At 33.4% G+C, this 18,498-nt stretch overlaps 1 protein-coding gene across 2 annotated transcripts in view; it reads right to left on the bottom strand.

The window, feature by feature from the left end:
• hrg (poly(A) polymerase hiiragi) overlaps positions 1 to 18,498 on the bottom strand; it is a 374,011-nt gene that overhangs the window by 80,711 nt on the left and 274,802 nt on the right. For both annotated transcript variants that reach the window (XM_090407503.1, XM_090407502.1), the window contains exon 14: positions 1,831 to 1,944. In XM_090407503.1, the coding sequence (XP_090263629.1) occupies positions 1,831 to 1,944 (114 nt within the window). The remainder of the gene's footprint in view (positions 1 to 1,830; positions 1,945 to 18,498) is intronic.

The following is an 18,498-nucleotide window of genomic DNA, read 5'->3' as shown; positions in this document are numbered from 1 at the left end:
TGCAAACGAACATCAGCGAGTCTAGTTGCAATTGGCCGAATGTGATAATTCTGACACTGCGTTAGATTGCAGTGCATCTGTTTCGTAATCTAAAGCGTTAATCGAACAATTCCAATTATTAACTATTCAATCAATGTCAAAACGTAAGTTGTAACCTTTAACATGTTGTATTGCATTTATATAATGTTGTAAGCATTGTTATTATTTATAAACACAAACAAAATTTAATTTTTTCATTTTTTCCTTGGGGTGCTGCAGTGTCGCAGTGCTTATGTATAAGCCACCACTGCTCTAAAATCATTTGCACAATGTGGAAGAATGTGCTTCCAAACAGCTTGCATATTGCTAGCAGTAATTTCACTCGACTTTATAACCAGGCTGAGATTTCTCTGATTTGGCTAGAAAAATCTTAGAAGGCATTCGCTTCCAAAAAAAAGGCCCGGTTTCATTGACATTAAATATTTGTTGATCACAATAGTCTCCTTCTTACACAATTTTCTTCAAAATCTCTGGATATCTCCTTATCTGCACTTGTAGCTTATCTGTGATTAGAATATTATGTAGGCTTTTTGAAACACTCAAATCATCCAGCACTAACGTGGAATTCTTCTTTTCCATCATTGATAGCCCTTTCTTTCCAGGTTACAAAGAGACAATGCTTTTGATTTAATAAGGTCAGTGTTTAGCGGAATTCGTTTTTGGTTACAATCTTCGATCCATGTAAAAAGAAGTCTCTCTAATTCAATCATTATAATACTTTGATTTCGAGTGCATGCATGATGAACTTGAAGCAGCCTTACCTTTCTCTTTGTATTCAGCAGTTGATTCACCCATTTTTGTGTTCTTGTCCTGTCTCTGCTCTAAACTCGCCTTGTTCATTTTTCTTTATTATTTCAAGTTTTTCTTCCAATGAGATTACTTTTCGAATCATTTTCACACTTCTATTTTTTGCTCTCTAATTCTTTTACTAATGAAGGTTAGGAAAATAATTTAAAATAAAAAAGTAAGGAAAACAATTGCATGAGATATGTTCAACAAAATGCTATGTAAAGCAGACGACATAAATTTTGGCGGCAAATTTGGAACATAATGTACATGGAAATAGTGTAGTATGCCATTAAAAAATAACTTTGTGAAAAGTTTCAAATTGGTAACTAAATTATTTCATCCTGGTGAGTGATTTTTTTAAATAGTTAGCCATAAAAAATGTATAGATTGAAAATTTTTGAAATCTGTAACATTCGTTTTTAAGATGTATATAGGTGCACTAATCGAATTTAGATATCGAAAAAGATGATGCACTAATCAAAAATGCACCAATCGAGGGATTGCTGTGCCAGCGGATTGAAATTTTAATTTTATGAAGGGTGGTGAGAGCACAAGAGGATATCCATGGAAGTTAGGATGAACACAGTCAAGAAAGAGGAGAACTAAATTTTTGTCTCAGAGCTATGCTTGACTGGAATGTATTGTGTTTGGAGGTATGTGTAGGTAGTGAGAATGAATTCAAGAAAAGGTATATCAGCTGGTGTAGGTTATATGTGGCAGCCTCCCTCACTGAGTCCACCCTGACTCCCAGGAGGTCTCTGGTAATAGTAATATTCTTTCTTCTTAGCCAGGTGCCACATGACCCCAAGACACTATGTTATAGGTTTCTTGACCTCTCTTATGTGGGGTTTAATACAAGTACACATGTGCATACACACATATATAAGATAACATGATGAAACAGCATATTAAATTTTCTGGCAGCATGCTCAGCTAACAATTTTGGATAATAAGTAATAATATTCTGGTTTCTACATAACAGAAGGTAGAAAATTAACTTACACCTCAGGTTCTACTGGAGTGAACAGCTCTGGATTCACATGGGCTAATTGAATACACGGATGTCTCTCCAGATTGCCAATTAATAACCTAATTTTTGATTCCACTAGACCATACCTTAAAGATATAAATGATATCTTAATGACAATCAAATTTAAAGAATTATATAATCAGTCTAATTTTTTAATATAGTAAAAATAATGGTCTGTTACCTTTCCTAAACACTATTAATTACAATATTACTAGCAAAATTATATACTACAAAAAAGTCAAACTAAAATAACCATTAATCAATATGCAAAATCATAAGAATCATTTACACAATAACCAGGAAATAAATGAATGCAATTCTTAATATAAAATTAAAATATATAGAAGGACTCCAAGTTAGTACAGATTCAATTATACTTCAAATTTGGAGTATATCTTGATTCATGAATAAGCAATCTCCCCTTCCCCCATAAATCCATAATGGTTTGCAATCTTAGCTATAAGTCTGGGCAGGATTGTAGATGATACAGCCTGACTGAATTCAAATGAACTCTCATTAAAAATGGATGAGTGGGTCACAGGCATTCGCATCTTTCATGATTAGGTACAAAGTTGTATATGTGGTTTTGAGAGATGGACTTTTTTATTGTAATATAAGAGCTACATTAACAGCAATATAAGAAATAAAACTTAAGTAGTGAATAGAGTAAGGAAGTGAAACTGCACAAAAAGAAAGCACATGCTATTTATTATGTGGGTTCATTTGTTTCCAGTAAATTTTTGGTCAACATAAAGTGTAACCATAAAGTGAACCAGGCAAAATAATAAATATCTTAAAATCTATGGTGTTAGATTCAGAACTATAAACCTTTATAAATTATTATAAAGATGCGAAAGCAACAGTCAAATTTAGTAAATCAAAAGCAGACAGATTCAGAGTATAGAAGAGAATACAATTTAGAAACACATATTTATTGACTTTGAAAGAGCATTTGATAAAGTTAAAAGAAGTATTTTATTTAAATTAAAAGAAATACAAAATACAAATAAGATTCAATTATGAACTATCATATCTGAGAGAGAGATAAACCAAAGAGTCCGACAGGGATGTCTCCTTTCAGCAGCAACTCTTTTTAATATTTATTTATATGAAATAATAATAAAATGGAATAAAAATTTTCATCGAGATATTAAACTTTTTCCTACTGTGAACTTAAACTCTCCTTTTTTGTTAATGAACAAATAATAATTACAAATTCTGAAGATAACTTACAGAGAGATATTTTAAATTTAAGTGAGACAGCCAAAGATTATGGAATGATAATATCAACAGAAAAATCAAAAACGATGGCTTTTAAAGAACAAGATCCAATAAGAACTAAAAAAGTAATAGATAACTAACTTTTAGAATAGATGAATTCATTTAACTACCTAGGATGTATGATTGCATATAAAAAAGATATAAACCTAAAAATTGCAAAATATTTAAAAATAACAGGTGTAATTAACTCTACATTTAAACCTAACCCAGTTGGGAAAAAAAACCAGACTAAAAGTATACAATACATTAGCCTTATCAGTCCTATTGTATGAAAGTGAAATCTGGACAATAAAACAAAAAGACAAAGATTAATAACAGCTGAATGAAGTTTACGAGAAAAAACTGCAAAATATACCCTATTCAATCACAAAAGAAATGAAGAAATTATTAAAGAATTAAACCAGGAATCAGTAACAGAAAAAATTCAAAAATATAAACATAAATGGATGGAACATATTGAAAGAATGAAAACAGAAAGATTACCAAAACAAGCTTTAAATTACAAACCATCAGAAAAAAGAAAACCAGGACATTCTCTAAGAGATTCAATGATGACTTCTAAAGCCAGAAGAGGCCACTCTAGGCTTATATCCTTGAAAAGCATGATGATGATGATGATGAAATTCAGAGTAAAAAAAATGAGTCATGCAGGGTTGCCCACTCTCACCAAATTTATTTATCATCTATCTCGAAGAAATATGCAAATCCATAGCTGAAGAACCAGGTTTACAAATAAATGTCACAAATATCAGCCACATCAAATAAGCAGATGATATTATTATTCTTGCAGAATGGGGGGAAAAAAATTTAAATGAAGAATGCAAAACTTTTGGAATGAAAATCAATCTAAGCAAAACTAAAACAATGAAAATAGGAGGATATGGAGAAAAAATGTCAATAAACTTAGAAAATCGCATACTTGAACAAGTAAAGCAATTTATGTATATCGTGGCAATTTCATTACTCACAACCTCAACAACACAAACAGCAAAATACGGACTTAAAAAGATGGTCTAATATGAATAAATTAAACAAAATATGGAAAAATAACAGCATTTCAAAAAGCCTCAAACTAAAACTATAAAACCATTATTATGCCAATAGCAATATATGGAGTCGAGACTTGGTCACTCAAACAGAAAGAAATACAGAAAAATAAGAGTACTCGAAATGAAATGCTTAAGAAAAAGAAATAAGGATCACTGGTCAAAACAAAACAAATGAGCAAGAGTTAAGCAAGAGTTTTAGAGAAGATATCATAGCTATAATTCTTAAACAACAATTAAGATGGTTTGGACACCTCCAGAGAATGTCCTTTTAAATATTACCAAATATAGTCTTGAATGAAATCATTGGAGGAAGACGATGAAAAAGTAGAGATAAAAGAACTTGCCTGCAGTCTTTGAAGGAAAGGTCACAATTATTGAGCATAGCAAAGATTTGCACATACGGGACTCAACCAGTCATCTGGCAGATGAGAAAGAAGAAAAAAGTGTAACCTGACAAACAAGTTTAATGTGTGGCCATGCTCTTGCAATATATATTTTGTGACAGATTCCTTTTTGTTGTCACATCAAATTCATTTGCAATGGCATCAGGAAAATCCTATGTTACAGTACCCAAGATAGTGTACAGTGCTAGATTTGTGGCATATTTAATGGCTATCATTCAGATATGTAATGTTTTGATAATTAAATTACTTTCAAAATTAAACTATTTTAAATAACACAAATTTAGAAAGAGATTAAGATAAAATTAAATGTCTTAATATTTTCTCTTCCAACAGTGTAGAAATATGGGCAAAGTTATTTTTATGCTAACAGTCCATTTTGAATTTTCTCATAACAAAATTCTTGTTTTTATCTCTATAAATTATAAATATTTATCAATAACCCCTCTTTCCCCCCCCCACATTCGTGTTCAAGAAAAATGCATTACTTAAGTTTATGTTATAAAGAATTGCCAAACTTCATCAACATTTCATAATGTGGGAGTAAGCAGTTTTTAAGTTCAATACGTACACTGATTTCATTTGAACAAATATCAAGATTAATATCATTCATTTCCTTTAACAGACTGAATCTGTACAAAAAGTTTTTGCTACCTCAAAATTTATTTAGACATTATTTGTCCCATCTATTTATGAAATATATGAAAGAAAAACTCATTTAAATTTAACAGGCAATTTATGGTGTGCATGCACAGGCTTCCAAGGAGTCAGTGCAACTAATAACTGATGAAAATTCACATGTGCTGAGATTTGAATCCTATATTACTTTGAAGAGAAAGAAAAGTGCAAATCAACAGATCACAATATTTGTCTGAGTTTCTTTCAATGGTGAGCTATCATAGGGTTTTTTACGCCAGTTTATCTGGCGTTTTTCATCCCGCAAGCAGGCAAACGGCCCGTGAACACACACGGATCTACAGCCATAAATACCTAACCCCCCATGAGGGGGCTCAACTCACCCCAATAGGGATGGGGGAGAAAAAGGAAGGAAACTTCATACAAATAAATAAATAAATTAGAATATTTAAATATTAAAAAAAAGAAGTCCTCATAAATATTATTTATAAGGTTAAAACTGAAATACGGTTTGGACATAAGTTTGTTTTTTTTAAGCAAATAGACTACTTAGATTAGCTACTATAGAATTAGAAGTGGAAGCAGATATTCTATATTAATTAAATTTAGGGGATATTAGATCCCACATTGTTTTAAAACCGAATAAGAAACTCAAAGATTGGAATCAGAGAGTTTCATAACGAATATAGTATAAAAAAAAAACTATAAAAGTATCGGCGAATACTAGTGTGAGCTAAATGCAAGTAGTCCTAGAATGTAGTACAAACACGGGCAACTCGTTGCAAAGGTGGGTCCAAGTTCTGATCGCTATTCTTGGTATTTTCCATAATGTAAAAACACATTTCCTAGGAAATGTATGCTGTTATTACATTATGGTGGGAGGTCCTTACCCAGACCGGTTTCAGCCTTTATTGAGGCTTCATCAGTGAGTAGCTAGACCAAATTAATACCAAAGGGTATAGCGAAAAGAACTTATATACTCTGCTCTACGTGTTGTCCAAAAGGTGCACCCATTAAGTTACTTAAATATAAAGAGCCAACAGGCTTCATTTCGGCGATATAAACATTAATTAAATTTAGGGGATAAATTTAGTTGGCTCTTTATATTTAAGTAACTTAATGGGTGCACCTTTTGGACAACTCGTATAGCAGAGTATATAAGTTCTTTTCGCTATACCCTTTGGTATTAATTTGGTCTAGCTACTTACTGATGAAGCCTCAATAAAGGCTGAAACGGTCTAGGTAGTGACCTCCCACCATAATGTAATAACAGCATACAATTCCTAGGAAATGTGTTTTTACATTATGGAAAATACCAAGAATAGCGATCAGAACTTTACCCACCTTTGCAACGAGTTGCCCGTGTTTGTACTACGTTCTAGGACTACTTGCATTTAGCTCACGCTAGTATTCGCCGATACTTTTATAGTTTTTTTTTTTTTTTTTTTTTTTTTTTTTATATACTATATTCAGCATGAAACTCTCTGATTCCAATCTTTGAGTTTCTTATTTGGTTTTAAAACAATGTGGGATCTAATATCCCCTAAATTTAATTAATGTTTATATCGCCGAAATGAAGCCTGTTGGCTCTTTATATTTAAGATATTCTATAGTTCTTCAGGAAGGAAAAAGGAAAAATTACGTTTCCTTTTAATAGCATTGTCTGTATGAAATTTGTGCATTTTAAGATAAAGTGTGCATTGAATATACTTGAGAGAGAAAATTAGGAACAGTTCAGTAAATGACAGGAATGACCAGGCACACATCCATGCAACAAAAGTCCTATGCTCAGTTTGTTTTTTTGGATGCTTTCTAAACGAGAAATTTTTTTGGTAAGACCGTTCAAAACTCCACTGAGGTAGGATAGTTTAAAAAGTAAAGAAAACAACTGCAAAACTGCAAAATAATGTTTGACTTATTGGAATTGACTATGCATACCTAGATAAGCAGTGAAAACTAAATTTGTAAACTTTAAAAGATTAACAAAGGATTTTTTTTTTTTTTGTCAAGTTGTACAGGTATTCCTTGCTTAACGCAGCAAAATTAAATACAAAATTCTCTTGAATGCCAAGCCTCCTCATCCTAATCTTTCTTACTCAGAATTTAAAGCGTTGAAATGACTGAAGAATAACAATAATTTAATTATTACGAAATCTGATAAATGGAAGGCTATAGTTATTCAAGATAGGAAGGAATATGATAGAAAAATGTCCCTATTACTCCACGACTATTCAACTTATATGCCTCTTATATCGGATCCTACAGGGAGTCAATTGAATAGACTTAATTCTCTTATAGATAATGTATCGACTTGGAATGAAGATCAAAAGAAAAACCTTAGAACCTTCTTCGGTCGTCCACCTAGATTGTATGGTCTTCCGAAAGTTCATAAACCAGGCATTCCAATGAGGCCAGTTGTAGATTGTATACTGTTCCACTAACAAAATTTCAAAATTTTTACCATATTTACTCACTTCCTGAACTAGAAGAACTGATATTTATATAAAAAATACTTTAGATTTCAAAAATAAAATTTTAGATCTTCATTCGGACGTTTCTGATATCATGATCAGTTTAGATGTTTCTTTATTTACAAATGTTCCTTTATCTGAAAGTATTGAATTACTGCAACAGAAATTTCCTTCAGACATTGTAAAAATATTTGATTTTGTAATACATTCTGGCTATTTTTCCTTTAAAAATAAATTGTATCAACAAATTGAAGGAACAGCAATGGACAATCCTCTTTCACCTGCTTTCCCCAACTTCTTTATGGAAAATTTTGAAAAATGTATCTTTGACTACATTTCTCCCAGACCCACTCATTGGTTCAGATATGTCGATGACATTTTTGCTATTTGGAATGGCTCTTCTGATGAACTTCAACAGTTTCACACTAAGTTAAATGCACTTCATCCAATAATCCAGTTTACCCTTGAAATAGAATCAAATAAGCAGTTAGCCTTTTTAGTTCTTCTAATTCTTCGCCAACCTACATTTCTCAGTCTATAGAAAGAAGACACATACTGGCCATTATATCCATGCAGAATCTCATCACCATCCCAGTCAAAAGGCGGGAACTATTAAAACACTGGTTCATCGGGCCAACTCCTTTTGTTCTTCAGATGATCTCTTGCAGAAAGAACTGCAATTTATTACTTCTTCCTTTCTATCTAATGGATACAAGAATTCCTTGTATCCATTAGATAGAAAGACTAAATAACGTGCATTTCCTAACCCGTATGTACAACACATTAGTGAACATATAGCAAATATTTCATTGTCTGCATAAAGCAAAGAGCTGCCATTAACATCTCCAATTCTGATATCATTTTAATACCACTTTCCTTCATAATGTGATCCATATAGATAATGAATAACAGAGAGGATAATGTATATCCTTGTCTCCACCAGATTTAACATTAAACCATCTTCCTGTACTTCAATTCCAACTGCTGACTTACAACTTAAATAAAGACTAAGTATTGCTTGATATAATGCCCCACTGACACCATATAACTGTAGAGTATTGAATAGCTTCTCTCTTGGCATCTTGTCGTACGCCTTTTCCAGATCAACAAAACTTAAATAAAAGATCTTTGTTATATTCCCATGCTTTCTCAACTATTTGTCGTAAAGTGAAGATCTGATCCAGACAGCCTCTATTTGGCATGAATCCAGCTTGTTCTTCACCAAGCTTTTCTTCCACAATACTTCTCAACTGTTTCTCAAGTATATTTGCATAGATCTTTCCAGGAACACAGAGTAGGGAAATACCTCTGTAATTCTCAAATTCAGTTTTATTTCCCTTTTTATATACGGGTACTATTAGATCTCTAATCCAATCATCGGGAATTTGTCCCTCTGTCCAGGCTTTCTGAACTATGCAGTGCAGCCACTGTAAGACTCTTATACCACCATACTTCAGCATTTCTGGTCGAATATCATCTACTCCTGCTGCCTTTCCACATTTCAAGCCTTTGATGGTTTTTTCTACTTCAAGTATAGATATGATTTTCTGACTATATGCCTGTTGAGTGCTTTTTACCACTGTGCTATCACTGCTTGTTTCATTTAGCAATTTTTCAAAGTAATTACTTCATATTTCAAGGATATCTTTTTCTCCTCTTTTCATGTCACCTTTATCATCTCTAACTTCTTTTACAGCACTCTTTCCTCCATTTCTGAGCTTCTTCAACAACCTCCAGAATATTTTGCCACATTCTTGATACTGTATTTATTTTTTTATGTTCTTGCCAAAGTCCTCCCATAACTTTTGTTTTACACAGTGTTTCGCTTTCTTACATTTGTCTCTATGTTCTCTAAGTTCAAAAGCTGACTTATTTGCCAGGAACTTTTGATATGCTGTCTTCTTTTCTTTCACTGCCTCTTTAACTTCCTGTGTCCACCATGGAGTTCTGATTTTTCTATCCTTGCAGACAACCACACCACGTGCCTCTCTGGCTGAATCAATCAGGGTTTTCTTCAAGGCTTGCCACTGAATCTCCAAGGTTTGGTTGCTGTTCTCAAACTCTTTCATGTTTTCTTCAATAATCTTTGTATATTTTAGTCTACAGTTCACATCTGAGAACTGCAACTTTTATTCGCTTTAAAACTTTCTTACATGTTATTCTTTTCAATGTGAAATTCAATTTTATCCTGCTCAAGACTAAATAGTTATCGCTTCCAATTTCAAATCCTCTGTACATTCTGGTGTCCTGCAGCAGGGAGAAAACATCACTATCAACAATAACAGTCAATGAGACTTTTCTTATTCATTGCCTCTTCTCTCCATGTGAATTTGTGCACATTTTTATGTTGGAACATGGTATTAGTAATAACCAGTCCATGACCTGAGCAGAAATCCAACAGGTATTTGCCATTATTATTAGCTTTGCTCTTTTCTCCAAATGTTCCCAAAATATTTTTGTATGTCTGACAATCATTTCATACTCTGCTATTCAGATCCCAACAAGGACCATCTTTTCCTTTTTCATTGTGTCAGTTGCTTTTTCTAAAGCATCAAAAAATTCCTCAACTTCTACCTTAGTAGAACCTTCTGTGGGACCATAGGCACAAATAAGTCTCATTGTCCAATTCCCCATTCTGATATTTCCCACATCACTCTACTTGAGACTGCCTGCCATTCAAGGAGATTAGCCTCATATTTTGTGTTGAATACTATGGCTACTCCTTTTCCTTGATTGTCATTTCCTGAATATAACATTTTGTATTTATTGCTCAGAAAGATCTCACCAGTTTTTGTCTTTTTTGTTTGTCATCCCTCTTATGTCGATCTGGTACTTATCTAATTCTTCAGCTAGCTCCATTTCTTTGCCATTCAAGCTTCTTATGTTGATAGTACCGATCTTTAACTCTGGTGATGTTGAGTTGGGATGTGCTTTCAGATTTGTTCTAGTAGCTGACTTTTTGCTGTTCACCGTGGTTCACTGGCGAAAACAACAGGGGCCTTGTTTAACCTGGCGACGCCCCAGCCAGCATGAAATTTTGTCATGTTGTACAATTATTTTCTATATTGGTTTAAGCCAATAAGAATACAATTTGGTCAGCTAAACCTCAAATTGCCAGTCCATCCTCATTCATTCAGTATCCAGGTAGATAACCAACAGGGTGCACCATGAGAAGGTGAGGATTGGACATTATGTCAGAAGCTCTGGTCGGTTCTCCGCATTCCTTTAAAGGCTATGTGGAGGTCTCCTCTCAGTTATACAGCTTTGATCCTTAAGCACCCCAGAATTATTAGATTCAAATTCAAAAAAGATTTCAGTGACAACGGTCTTCTTGAAATTGAACAACTACGTGCATATGAAGACAACGAACAAACAGAATGTGCAGATGAATTTCCAAAGGAGATAACATTCAAAGAACTGGATGGAATATTTCACAGTTTAGAATCGCTTAAGCGGCAAGTAATGGATATGGATCCAGATGTTAATCGAAGAATGCTTGTTTAGGTCGAGGTCTAGAGAGTCATTTTGCTTGTTATCGTAGAATTTATGCTGATAAGAAAAAACTAAAACTCTTCAAACGACTCTTGATAACTTTTTTTTTTATAAAAAAAATTGCAGTAACTAATGTAGGTACATTAATCTAACAGATAAGCTTAGGTGTTGACAGTTATTCGTAACTTAATTTTTTAACGGTATTAACAACATAAACAATTTAATAAAAAGATGTTTTATTAACTGCTTATATTTCGCTGAATTTCAAATCAGCGTCATCAGAGCACAACTCACTTGTACACGTGACAGTGAGCAAGTAAAACAATAAAATTGCAGTGTACAAAAGATCTAAAGTCCTATTTATGGCACCCTTTAATGTTTAAAAAAAAAAAATCATTATAGCTATGTGGGAGTTGCTCTTAGGATGGCAGTCTCCCAAATTTTTGGCAAATTAATGCAACCATACTTGTTCAGGTTAGGAGAATTCTTCAAGGCCATTGCTGACTCAAAAAATAATCTTTCAGATGTGTAACAACTCCTAAATAGCACATTTGTTTTCTTCCATTTAATCCTGTGTGAGGGAGTATCCAAAGCGTGGTCTGCCAGTCCTGACTTGCCATAATAATAATAGAGAATGTATTGGCAAGTATTAATAATAGTAGCAAATGTATTGACATTATTGGCATTGCTGAGACAAAAACAGCTGACATCTTACCAAATAATAAGAACAGAATTTCATTTCAGACAATAATCATCAAGGAAAGAAAGGAGTAGCAGAAACATTCAACATCAAGCATGAAAATAAACATCTTAATTGGAAGACAATTTCAAGTAGTTATGTGAGCAAACTTCAAAATGGGGACATGGACAATGAAACTTATTTATGCCTATGATCCCACAGAAGGTTCTTCCGGCTGACATAAAGAAAACAGAAAAAGTGGTCCTGGTTGGAGATCTGAACAGCAGAGTAGGAAATGAATCCCAACAGGAATTTTGAGAAAATTTAGAGAAAAAGGCAAAGCTAATAATAATTGTATTTACTGGACTTCTGGTCAGGACATGAACTAGTCATCACTTTCAGCATAAAGATGTGCAAAAATTCACATGGAGAAAGCTACAAGAAATAAGAAAAACCTCATTGCCTACATGATTGTTGATAGCGATATCTTCATGCTTGTCCAAGATACATGTGAACAGAGGATTTGAAATTGGAAGTGACCATTACTTAGTACTAAGCAGAATAAAAATGGATATCACATTGACAAGAAGAGTATGTAAGAAAGTTTTAAAAAGAATTAAAGTTGAGCAGTGTTATGTCGCTGCTTTCTCTATATTTTACTGATTTATATCTTCCTATTCTATCTTTCAATCGCTAATTCACTTCTTTAGATATCGGGCCTAATATACTTACATCTAGGATTGTTTCCCCTTTGGATACTGGCAAATTTATATTATGCTGCGCCAGCCAGTATCCTATAGCAGAAAAGATCCTTGCTCAGGGAGACAATACTAGATTCTGAGGCGTTCTTACACAATGATTTATTTTTAACACGGTCGTATAGATTCAGACTGTGACCTAAATCTATAATTATATACACTTCCTAATTCCTTCTCGCCAAAAGAGGTTCTATTTTTATAAGTGGTAGCTTGGAATCGTAATCAGGCATGACTCATTTACCTAAACCTGATTCGAAACTACATATGACATGTTTATTGGAATATCGATACAAAATATACTAAAAAATTCACACATTCAATTTTTGTTTCAATGCTAAATAAGGAAGCTCGAGTTAAGGGATTAACATACTCTAAAATAAATCAAAGGTTATAAAGCATGTATAATTATGTTAATTCAATCACATACAACACAAAAGACTTCTTCCAAACAATCCTTCTTATTCCAAAAGGGGTTTTTACTATCTAATTAGAGTCTGTCCACAAAGTTCCTTAGAGTAATGTTATTTACATTCACAAATAATTTTCTCTCTTCCAAGGAATTCTAAACACAAAATAGAGTAATTCTACTTTACCGAACTTTTTCTGATGTCTTTCAGCACCACGTGTACATCTGGTTACCTCTTGTTTATTGGCTGTCCTTACGCCAGTGTAGGGGGCTATGCTATCTTCATAATTACTGCCGATCATGGACTCGATTCTTTGCATCTCAGGAAACATCTCTATTCCTCTCAATAGGACTTCTCTGTGAGGGCTCGATTCTGCTAGGCTGGAAATTTCACCTTCAGCTTTGCGTGGAATCATACAGCATTCTCAGGAAAACTCGTCGTCCGACATCATAACACTGACGCCTCACTCCCCCCCACTCGAACCAGGAAAATGAATAGACAAGAGAGCTGATACCGTGCTCATTCCCTTATATTCTTCGTTCGAGCACCCCCTTTTTCGGAGTCCCCTTTTGCACATGACCTATATCTTTTCTCCCCCTTGGGTTCATCCCTTGCTTTCCCCTTTGCTGTTATGCTCTTGTATTCACGTCAACGTACGTTCTGCGTAAGCTACTGCCACCGGCATTATGCTGGACACGTGTAGTTGTATACCTTCTATGAATTGTTACTTAATATCTATCTGGTGACTCACAGTCATTCTATACAGCTTAAGTGAGGCTAAAAATAAGTTAAATTATTCCTCTTTTAAGACATTCTCTAATTTGATCGTAATATGATCACAATAGATTAAATACATGGTACATAGAATTAATGCAATTTTATACATAGGTGAAGAAGTTTCATTTTAATTTCAGCTGATGTGCAGGTATTTCTCTTTGTCTGTGTAGTTTAGTATGTTAGATTCTGAATGAATGATTTTTTTGCAAGATTCCTTCATTCAGGATCTAACAGCAGCTTTTACAACTCGACTACAAACATTATTGAAGAAAAAAATTAAACAAATTGAAAACAAGAACCAAACCTTGGAGTCTCTGTGGCATGGTGAAGTTGTCTGCAAGGATATAAAAATAATAACACCATGGTGGACACAAGAAGTTAAAGCAGTCCTGGAAAAGAAGAAAGCATACCAAAAATACCTAGCAAATAAGTCAGCAGATTCTCTAAAAGAATACAGAAAAAATGTAAGAGAGCTAAGCTGTGTGTAAAAGTATTGAAGAAGCCTAGAAATGGAGGAAAGAGTACTGTAAAATAAATCAAAGATAATAAAGGTGACATGAAAAACTGAAGATAAGAACATCTAGGATATTCTTTCAAAGGAGTAACTACTTTGAAAGGCTTAAACCAAGCAGTGACAGAACCATACTAGAAAATTTTCAAGAAGAATGCAAAGAGGAGTACATACCAATACTTGAGATAGCAAAAGCCATCAAAAATTTGAAATGTGAAAAGGCAGTTGGGGTAGATTATATTCAACCAGAAATGCTTAAGTATGGAGGTATAAAAGTTATGCAGTGGCTACACTGTATAATTCAGTGGACTTGGTCAGAAGGATGAATTCCCAATGATTTGAGTAGATCTCTCATAGTACCCATCTATAAAAAAGGGAATAAAACTGAATGTGAGAATTATAGAGAAATTTCTAAGTGTTCCAGGTAAGATTTATGCATGCATACTTGAAAAGAGGTTGAGAAAGCTGTGAAAGAGAAACTTGGAGAAGAATGCTGAGTTCAGGCCAGATAGAGGTTGTCAAGATCAGAGTTTCACTTTAAGACAAATAGTTGAGAAATCATGGGAATATGACAAGGATCTGTACTTAAGTTTTGCAGATCTGGAAAAAGCATATGACAAGGTGCCCAGAGAAAATCTTTTCAAAACACTACAATTATATGGGGTGAATGGAACATTATACAAAGCAATACATAGTCTATATTTAAGTTGTCAGTCAGTAGTTAGAATTGAAGGAAATACAAGAAGATGGGTTGATGTAAAATCAGGGGTAAGACAAGGATGCACATTATCTCCACTCTTATTTATCATCTATATGGATCGTATTATGAAAGAAAGAGGCATCAAGCCTGATATTAGAATCTGAGATGTCAAACTTAACCCATTGCTTTATGCACATGATCTCCCAAACACATCTAGTGCAAATCTCCAGGATCCTATAACAAAATTGAATAACAACTGTAACAAATTTGGCATGAAAATTAGCAATAAAAAGACCAAAGCTATGAAAACAGTCAGGAGCATAGAAAACTTCAGCTGCATTCTGAATGGAGATCCTATTGAACAAGAAATATTTCGGCTATTTAGAAACAGTCTTTTAGCGAAGATGCCAGGTTAAATCTGGAAATAGACAATAGAATAAGAATAAGCAAAGCTGGTATGGTGGGCAGCCAGCTTGAATGAATTTATATGGAATAAGATAGAAATTAGCCAAAACATCAAACTAGCAGTATACAAGGCAGTGTTTAAACCAGTTTTAAGTTATGGATCTGAGAAAAATTAGAGTGAACAGATGGCATCAATGGCAGAATCATATTAAAAATGAAGATATTAAAAAAGACCTGCACATTATTAGCATTCAAGAATGTGTAAAGAGAGCTAACCTAAGGTGGTATGCCCACTTAAATAGAATAGGTGAAGAAAGCAAAACATTTTGATGCCAAAATGGCAGGAAAGAGACCCACAGGAAGACCAAGATCTAGGTGGATTGATTCAGTTAGAAGTGAGAAGCACAAAATGTTAGATACGAAAATATTGGAGTGCTCATAAGTAGTAGATTGATTTAGAGGAAAACTGTTGGTAGGAGATTAATAATAATGTAAACTTAATGATATAGTGCTGTCATAGTAACCTGAACACCCCTTGGGAATACATATCAGGAAACTGATGATTCTGGTGAGAACAATTGGCTTTTAATGAATGAATGAATGAATCTGTATAAGAGAATTTTAATAGCCAGTTTAATATTTTGTCTCTAATAGCCTGCTTCACAGTATATTAGAGACAAATCCTGATTTATAGTAAGAGTACAATGTTTAATAGTCGAAAATGGTTTGGTGTGAGGGTATTCTCATAAATACAAGTGAATTCATCAAGCTGAGTAAGGCCATAAAACTCAATATTTCTGAAAAATAAAGACATGACACTCAAGGAAATTTATGACATCTGATTGACTATATGTAGATATGAAAGGTATTCCAAGAAATAATAAGAGGGAATTCACAATAACAGTAAGAAAACATACTAAAGCATACTGTGAATGGTGACATGTTCATATATACTAACATACAAAGCTAAGAATAACAGGCATTTGAAATTATTGGCCAGAAAAATTAAACCAGATATTGTGGGAATTTCTTAGTCACACCTTAATGATGAAATTCAGGTTACAGAAGATTTTAGTTTTAGACTATATAATGTTGATAGAGCATATAAGTAAAACAGGGTATATGTTATTGCTCATCAGAGAAAAGCTATCAGATCAACAAAATGATGTTTGTGTTCCAATTTTGGATAGCAATGTGGGACAGTATGGTAGATTAGTTACTTATAACAACTAGGTAATCCGAAATTTTAAATTAGGAGATATTGACTGGGAGAATGAAAGAACTGATAATACAGATAATACAACTGGCAGTAAATTTCTGGAATAACTGTGATAGTTATTTAAAGCAACATGTATAAAAACATTGTTAAAGGGATAAGATCTTGGAAGGAGAATTAAGATGGGAAGGAAATGAAATCAGAAAGCATGAAGAATGGGATTTCAAAACCAAAAAAAAAAAAAGTTACTTTAATGACATGTTATGAGGACTTCATGCTGGCAGAGAGATCATGTGGCTATACATGGGCCTGATATTTTGTCAGAGAACCATTGTGAGTAATGAAAAGCCAGCTACTGAAACAGACAAGTTAAACATCTAGAAGAAGTAGAACCAACATCAGAAAAACTGAAGATAGCAACAATAAATATAAGGAGTATTAATGGAAAGGAAATCAAGCTTGCAGAAGAATTGGAAAAGTACCAAGTGAACATAATTGGCATTACCGAAACAGGTGAGATCTTACCAAATAAGTATAGGATGTTATATTCAGACAATAATGATCAAGGAAAGGAAGAAGTAGCAATAGCATACAACACGAAATATGAAGATGAACTTCTTGATTTGAAATCAGTTTCCGATAATGTTATGTCAGCAAACTTCAAAATGGAGACATGGATAATAAAACTTAATTGTGCTTATGGTCCCACGAAGAGTTTTTCCTAAGTTAAAAGTGGAAAAATTTTTCAAGTCATTACAGCAAGCAGCTGAAATGACTTGAAGCAAATCACAAAATCTGGTACTTGTCAGAGATATAAACAACAGAGTAGAAATTGAATCCCACCAGGCATACAGAAATGTTTTGAGAAAATTTGGAGAAAAAGGCAAGGCTAATAATAATGATAGATATCTGCTAGATTTTTGCACAGGATATGGACTAGTCATTACTAACACCATGCTCCAAAATAAATATGTGCACAAGTTCAAGTGGAACAAGAAGATACAAGAAATTAGAAATGCCTCATTGACTATGTTATTGTTGATAATGCTATCTCTTGTATGCTTGTTCAGGATACAACAGTGTACAGTGAATTTGAAATTGGAAGTCCATCCACTTACTTAAAACCAACCATGCCAGCTTAGTTTTAAGTAAGTGAAAACTGAATATCACATTGAAAAGAACAGAATGTAAAAAAAAAAAAAAAAAAGAGCTAAAGTTGAGCAGTTGTTACAGGTAAATTGTACACTCAACTATACAAACATTACTGAAGAAGGAATGAAACCTTTTGAAAACAAGAACCAAACCTTTGGGATCTCAGTGGCAAACTTTGAAGAAAACATTGATTCAGATAGTGATATATGCGATGAAGTTTTCTGCAAGGATAGAAAATTAAGAACATTATGGTGGACACAAGAAGTAATCCTGGAAAAGAAAACCTAAGCAAATAAGTCAGCAGATGACCTAAAAGAATACAGAAAAAATGTAACAGTGCTAAAGCCATATGTAAAAGTAGCTAAACAAAAGTAATAGGAAAATTTCAGTAAGACTACAGAAGGTAAAAATCAGGAAGGCGATAAAATGTTCTGGAAGCTATTGAAAAAGCTTAGAAATGGAAGAAAGAGTACTTTAAAAGGAATCAAACATGATAAACATGACATGAAAACTGAAGATAAGAATATCCTAGATGTCTAGAGTAATTATTTTGAAAGACTGTTAAACAAACCAAACAGTGACAGAACCATACCAGAAAAAATTTTTTAAGAATGCAAAGAGGAGTACATATCAATACTTGAGGTAGAAAAAAGCCATCAAAAACTTGAAATGTGGAAGGGCAACTGGAGGAGACAATATTCAACC

This window comes from Typopeltis vanoorti, chromosome 17, assembly GCF_054136105.1.
Source record: "Typopeltis vanoorti isolate ZY-2024b chromosome 17, IOZ_Tvanoo_1.0, whole genome shotgun sequence".
Taxonomy (NCBI): Eukaryota; Metazoa; Arthropoda; class Arachnida; order Uropygi; family Thelyphonidae; genus Typopeltis; species Typopeltis vanoorti.
Note: the sequence above shows the minus strand (reverse complement) of the source record. Positions and strands in the feature narration are given on the sequence as shown.